This window comes from Charadrius vociferus, unplaced genomic scaffold (assembly GCF_000708025.1).
Source record: "Charadrius vociferus isolate BGI_N301 unplaced genomic scaffold, ASM70802v2 scaffold477, whole genome shotgun sequence".
In the NCBI taxonomy this organism is placed as follows: Eukaryota; Metazoa; Chordata; class Aves; order Charadriiformes; family Charadriidae; genus Charadrius; species Charadrius vociferus.
The window spans coordinates 5,567,600-5,574,988 of record NW_009649449.1 but is presented as its reverse complement, the minus strand read 5'-3'; the positions used below and the strand labels follow the sequence as shown (position 1 = coordinate 5,574,988).

At 53.4% G+C, this 7,389-nt stretch overlaps 1 protein-coding gene across 1 annotated transcript in view; it reads left to right on the top strand.

The window, feature by feature from the left end:
* The window catches only part of NPHP4 (nephronophthisis 4), a 141,484-nt gene extending 135,832 nt beyond the window's left edge, over window positions 1-5,652 (top strand). The window contains 2 exon segments of the mRNA XM_009889689.1: window positions 5,255-5,350; window positions 5,529-5,652. Of these exon segments, the coding sequence (XP_009887991.1) occupies window positions 5,255-5,350; window positions 5,529-5,652 (220 nt within the window).
* The last annotated feature ends 1,737 nt before the right edge of the window (window positions 5,653-7,389 follow it).

Genomic DNA, 7,389 nt, shown 5'->3' with positions numbered 1-7,389 from the left:
CGGGCGAGAGCCGTCCCCGGGCGGGAGCTGCCTCCCCGAAGGTGTCCCCAAGCACCGCGTCTGGCGGGTGCTGTTGCCGCCGGCGCGCTCAGATGAACACGCGCGTTGTTTCCTCCCTCCCTGGCTAGCCAGCTGCCCAAAGACAAATTGTCCTCCCTTGGGGTGCACATTATAAATGCTTAAGCAAATTAGCCATAAATAGAAAATGTAACATATGGGTCTGTAGATAATGTTTCATTATAAATTATCATATTCTCCAGGGAGATACGCCTCTTCCCTTCACACCAAAGACTTTGTGTTTCTTCTACTGTGCAGATTTTCAGTTTCTTCTTCTTCTTTTTTTTTTTTTTTTTTTTTTTGTCATTTTTTTTTTTTTTTTTTTTTTTTTGGTAACTGTTTCTGACAACGATTGGACTCAGTAGTTGATTTCCTGGGTGCGGAAATTGGGATATGAAACTCACTTCTGCTGCAAATCCTCTCAGATTTAATACTTGCTCATTTAAAAAAGAAAAGAAGTTAATGCAGTTCTGATGAAAGGTGTCTGAGCGAAAGCCGTGAAGATTAAACGTGGCTGTTTATCCCCCCAACAGTTAGACCAAGGACAACAAGGCTGGTCCGTGGGACGGCCGCCCCTGCTCGCCCTGCGCCCAACGCCGGCAGCGACGCGGGGCCACTTCTCAACCACATTTAAATGAAGCGCTTCCCAGATCAAGAACGCCCCATGAATTATTCCCTCTGTGCAGCCGACCTCTGGAGTTCCCTCCTTCTCCTGCTTGGGCTGAACTGCTCAAGAGGAATTTGCCCAGCGCGGCGGCATCGCCTTGGACGCCCATCCGGCATCCCGATGCCCTTCGGCCACCACGGACTGCGGTGAGCAGCACCGACCGCCCCCTCCTCGCGAAAGCACTTGAAAACTGCATTATTATTCATCCAACTACAGAGCCCTCGAAAGAACAGACTCCCCAGACAGTCTGGGATTCATCTTCCACGTCTTGAAAATTGACTGATTTGGCACTTTTTCTGTTTTACTTATAATTCTGTAGGTTTCTTCCCACATTGATCTGGAAACAGGTTCTCAGCGGCTGCCTGGGCAGTCTCGGCTCACTCTGGGAAGGCGCTCCTCTTCTCGCAGAGCGCTCCCCGGGCTGGCGACTCGCTGGGGCCTCCATCGCCCCATGGATGGCAGAGGAAAAAGAGATTTTTTTAATTTTTTTTTTTCCAGAAAAATTATTGCATATGTAAACACAAGCTTTGTAGGCAAAACTCACAGGGGAGCGAGTAGTTTTCTCCTTCACACATATAGGTGCGTGTGGATGTATGTCTCCGTATAACGAACTGAACTCATTTGAACCACTTCAAATGAGATTATTATAGTCTGAGAGATTTACCTGCCGTAATTGGAGAAATCTTGGCACTTGCGCCCCGGAGCTAATTGATGTCATCAAAGCACTGAACGAGTCCTGATTTTGGTAGTTAGAGTCACACCTGGCGTCGTTGCCTCTCCGCAATAACCACAGGCTTAAGGGAAGGGAAATGTATAAAGTAACATCTGTTGCAATGCAAATATTTGGGAGGATTGTGGCAGCTCGTACCAGAGACGCTTCCCGGCCCAGTCGTAGGCGTAAAACATCCGCTCCTGGTTTGTCAGCATCTCCTCCGACCGCCAGCGGGACGCAGTGTGCAGGGATGCTCGGCGGGCCGGCCGCAGCTGGACCGCCCTTTCGGCTGCAGCATCCCAGGAGCGGCCCAGCGACACGCTCCGGTGTCAGAAGCGGTTTGGGTGTTGTGGTGGTTTTTTTTTCGGTTGGTTGGTTGGGGTTTTTTTTGTTTCTTTGTTTGTTTTGGGGTTTTTTTTGTTGTTGGGGTTTAGTTTTGTTTTTTTTTTTTTTTTAAATGAAAGTGGAGACCGGCTTATTTGTGAACGCTTTGGGAAAATAAAGTAAAAACAAAAGAGGCAAGCATGCAGCGGAGCGATGGCAGAGCCGAGCTGCATCCTCCATGACCCAAACCCTTTCCATGGCGCCGAACGAGCCTGGGGATGAAGAGATGATCTCAGTCCTTCCCGGGACCAAAATAAACCTTGCAGGGAGGGATGCGGGCATGCACGGAGCCTGCGGGATGCTTTGCCCCGTTCCCCCATCCCCTGCTCCCAGGATAACGCAGCACAGAGCCTGCAGGACGCGCTCCCCTGTCCCCCGCTCCCGGTGTGCCGCAGCGTGCCGTCGGGGGGATCTGCAGCGGTTCCTCGGTGGCACTGAAGGGTTTTGCAGAGATCCTGTTACGCCGGGGGACAGGTGACTTAACTGGGTCAGCTGGCTTTGCTCTGGAAAAGCTTAAACCTTCATATTATCCTTCTTAACAAGCTTCCTGGCAAACTTCAAAAACAGAAGGAAAAAAAATAATACTCAAATTTCATTAGAATTTCATTCTTGATGCAACTGCGACATGCTCTCGCTGGCGGCATCGCCAGACAGAGATGGGCTTTGGGTGCCGGGGGTCCGACCTCGCTCGCCCGCGGGATGCTCGCACCCCGGCACTGGGGATGGGGAGGGCCCATCTCACCCTTCTGCTTCTCTGCCATCATTCCCAGGGGAAGCCGAAGGCGCTGTTGGGAGCCCTGAGCTCAGGGCCGTCTCTCTCCTGGATCACCCGTGTCCCCTGAGGCTTTTGTGCTGTCCCAGACCCTCGCACGGACCTCCGGCGTAGCGGTGCCAGCAGTGGGGCCAGAGTCCCTATTAAATTTACTTTGCGCATCCGAGCCGGCTGCAGCTTCGCCCTGCGCTGGAAGACAGCGGCCGCCACGTCTCGCAAGGCTTGGAGAAACTTTCTGCCCGAGGAAATATTTACCTTTCCTCCGCGGCAGCAAAGCGAGAGGTCGAGCGGAGCCGCCCCTTCCGCATCCCCGGCTGCGCGACGAGCATTAGGCAAATCAGCTCAGTCATTTAAAATAAATAACAGCCTGAACTTATCCCTGCCCGTTGCGGAGCTTTGGCTTATTGTTCCAGTCAAAAAATAATTATCGCCCTGAGGCCTTGGAAATGAAAAAAAAAGGGGGAAAAGGGACAGAAAAGGCAGCGAGAGGGAAGAACTGCAGCAAGGAGCTCCCTTGCCAGCTCCGGGAGCTGATGCAGTTTTCCTGCGGGAACAGGGAAGGGATGCGCTGCCGAGGGAGGGAGTCGCAATGTGCCCGGGTGCTTCCCCCCCCCAAATCCATGCCTAATCTTTCACGCTGCGGCACGACGCGCTCCGTGTAACCAGATGAACAGATGCAAAGGCAATCTTGAGCGTGGAGCAGCGCAAACCGTCGCCAGCAAACCCTCCAACCCCGACGGCTTGGGAGCCCGCATCCCGTGGGGAGTAAGAGCGGGAGGCGATGCTCTCCCGACACCTCGGCTCTCCTCCGGAGGCTGCGACAGGCTCCGGGGCGGGCAGCGATGCCCTTTGCACACAGGATTTCAACCAGGCCAGAAAATGAGGCAAAATCCGTCCGCTCCGTGTGCCGGCGATGAATTATTCATCCCCTCCCAGGCAGCATTTGCAGGCAGAGGGCTGCCTTAATATTAAGCAAACGTGATGGATGTGGCAGGGACGCGGATCCCCTCGTGCCGCCTTCGGTGCCCGAGCGCGGCAGCGGCGCTAACGAGCTGCTCCGCTGCAAATAGTGCATATACATCCAGGAGCGGAGCGGAGCGGGCGCCTATCCTGCACGTCTACGCAGAGCAAACACAGATTATGCCGTTTCTCCAGGCCTTTCATTTCACACGTCACTTTTTCTATATAAGTATAGGTTTACATGAGAGGTAATTATCATCCTTTCAAAGCTCTTAGTGCAGAGTAAAATGAGACGGAGTATTACATTTGTAATATAATGGTAAATAAAAAGGGCCGTAATAACCCCCAATTAGCACATTAAAATACGTTGAGGACTTGTTTTATCCCTCCGGTGTAAACAAGACCCCCCAGGAACACCTTCCATCGCCGAGACAGCCTCGGCGGTCTCCCTTCCAGAGCCAAGTTACGCAACACCCTTAAAACCAGCTATTAGCTGGAGTCAGACATGGTTTTTTCATGAGGATGAATTAATCATGGGCGATTCTGTTCCCTCTGCCGAAACATCTGGTGCCAGGCAGGGAGGAGCGGGGCCGGAACCCCTCTTCCCGGGCTGCGAGAGCGGCATCGCCGGCTCCCGCGGCGGCTGCGGGGACGAAGCAAAGGGGAGGTGTGAAGATGAAGACAAAAAAAGACCCGGAGCCCATCTTTGCTCTTACCGTCGGGCACGGGAACCAGAGTTAGATGAAAGGCATCTTCTCCCAAAGCACGGGAGCAGGCGGTACGGGGGCGGGGGCTGGGGGGTGCCCCCCGCCCCGGGCAGCGCCCGATGGATGCGCGTGGGACCCGAACGGAGATACAGACTGTCCCGCGGATTTCCGCCAGCACACGTAAGGCAAACAGGCTCAGGCCTTTCCCAAAGCCGTGATTGCAATCCCCCAGGGAGACTCATTTTCAAATGATCTTGTTAGACATTGTTAGGAATTGATATATTTGCATAGCATGAATGTTAAAACTCAGAAAGAACTCAAATGCCAATTAGAACCACGGCGTTCTTTTCCCCCTAATTAATCAGTCATAAAAGAGCAGCTCCAGGTGTTTTTCCCTGACTAAACACCAGCAGAAGTCTATCGTTATTAATCTTGATGACCCAAGTGTCATCACCATATGCAGATTTTTTTTCAAGGTGATGGAAGACGGGAAACAATTCAAGGCGCAAGGCGGGAGCGCCGCAACCGGCTCACTGAGGCTCATTGCTGGGGACCATCGCTGGGATAACGCAGCCTCGAAGCGCCAGCGAGTGGGCTTCATTTCCTTCGCCTCAATGGAAAACCGTACTGAGTTTTTCCATTAGTTCATTTCAGGGTTATTCTCTTCATTTGTTCTAGTCTGCAGAACAGGCCAGGAGAGAAGATGATTATTTTCTCTTTTGGTAGTAGAGGTGCATTCTCTTAAGAAGATAGTTTCACCCGTTTTACCAAAATCGCACCCTGCGGCGCTGCTCCTGCCCGACTGCCTTCCCCGGGGACCCCCCGCTGCGGTGAGCGCAGCTGCAGCGTGCGGACGGGACCGACCGTCGCAGGGACTAACACACCGTAATTTAGAGATCCAGGCAGATGCTACGCCGCATTTGAGGTACGCCAGCTACTCCCGGGACGTTACACTCTGCATAAAATCAGCAACAAAACCTGGAATTTCTTTGCAGACGGCAGCGAGAAAGTGATGAGTCGAGCGAGAGCGGGCCCATCCCCGAGCTGGAGCAAACGCACGTGCTGAGAAATGTTCACGCCGATGTTCGGAGGCAAGAAATACCGCACGCGGGTGACGGGGGGTGCCGTCGGGAAAGTAGAAGGCGTCGCAAATCAAGATAAAATGTGCACTGCCGGCAGGTGGATCGCATTATGTTAATAGAGAAAACACAGGTACCTGATGCAGCAGGGAGAATTTGTGCTGATTCCTTTTTTTTTTCTGCATCCCAGGAGCCGGGTGATTTGTGTAAGCAGCTCCGCCGCGCCGTGGGCGCTCGGCTGGCAGGGCTCCACAGGGCTGCGCCGCCGGACATCGGCACCGCCGGGCACCGGCACCCGCTCCCGCATCAGGTGACGGAGAACACGGGAGCCCCGGGGACGGGGACAGGGCGGCCGTTGCCTCCCCGAGGAAGGTGCCACCCTCCTGCCCTGTCCCCTCCGCAGGGAGAGGAACCTTCGCTCCTCTTCCTCCGAGCGCAGGACCAGCTGGAGACACCTGCCTGGAGGCAGCCCGGTCCCCTGCCTGTGGGACAGGGACCATAGCATCAGGCTGGTTATGAGTCACAAATGGAACCTTTGGGGGTTTTCTGTCCCTATCCCGAGTCATCTTTGCTTCCCTCGCAGCAAACCAACAGCCCGTTGAAGGTCGCGGCGAAGAGCGGCAGCCTGCACTTGCCGGCCGGGTTTGGTAGGACCGAGACCCCTCTGCGTGACATCGTCCCTGCTTTCCGTGCCGCGCATCGAATCGCACAGCCCACAGAGGAGCTGTGGGGGTTTCCCGGTGGCTCAGCCTCAGTGGGTGCCGGTCCTGGTGAGAAGAGTCCTCCCAGAGAGAGGAGCGGGGCGCGCGGGACTCGTGGGCAGCCCCTCGCGCCAGCAAAAACGCCGCGCCGGCGGGGACCAAAGGCGCATCTCAGCCTCGCGGCCACCCAACCCGGCTGCATCCAGGGAAGCTGCTGCTCCACCACAAACCTGCTGTCAGCAGGGCATCGCCGGGCTGCTCTGAGCCCTCCTGGGAGGAAATCAATCAGCTTCACGGTGATTAATTACCCTGCAATAGCCGCAGGTGCGGCGGTCCCCCGGGGCAGGATGGGGCAGAGGCACAGCCCTCACCCGGCTGCCCACCCGGGAATAACGCCTGCACGGGATCAGCTCTAATTAGCAGCACCCGATTTATGCATCCTACTGCAAACGACGATTAAAAAAACCACCCCAAAACTAAAAATATCATCCCTGGGGAGAAGTGTGGACACTGTTTAAGCTGATAAGACAGTGAGGAAGAAGATTAAGAAGAAAACTGTCCTTGGACTTAAAAGGTAGTGTTCCAGCTATGCAGATTTTTAACACACTTTTGAAATTCTCTAATAAAAATACTGTTAAATATTAATTATATTGCTATTTATAAATGTATACATAATTAATAGGAATAATTAATGTAGCAAGGATTGGTTAAGAACTTTCTTCTAAATATTTGAATAGCGAAACATAATTATGTTTTGATGTGAAAATGTCAGAAATATACTGAAGTGTTTTTACATTACCGACATCAGAGAAACTTGCTGGGAAATACCAGCTCCGGGAAACGGGCTGTTTCACCTTATTCCACTTAACTTTCAGGGTTTTTGTGCACTCCGCTGCCTTAGAACAGCGAATGCCGTAGAAAGCAATAGCTGTTGACACAACATGTTGTATTTCATCATTATTTTGAATTACCAACATCATTATAACCCAGCTTGAGATTTCCCAAGTGTCACAAAATGGTCTGGGTTGGAAGGGACCTTAAAGCCCGCGCAGTGCCACCCCCTGCCCTGGGCAGGGACACCTCCCACCAGCCCAGGTTGCTCCAAGCCCCGTCCAACCTGGCCTTGAACACCTCCAGGGATGGGGCAGCCACAGCTTCTCGGGGCAACCTGCCCCAGGGGCTCACCACCCTCACAGCAAAGAATTTCCTCCTAAAATCACATCTAAATCTCCCCTTTCAGTTTGAAGCCATTCCCTCTCATCCTATCACTCCATGCCCTTGGAAAAAGTCCCCCCCAGCTCTCCTGGAGCCCCGTTAGGCACTGGAAGGGGCTCTGAGCTCTCCCCTTTT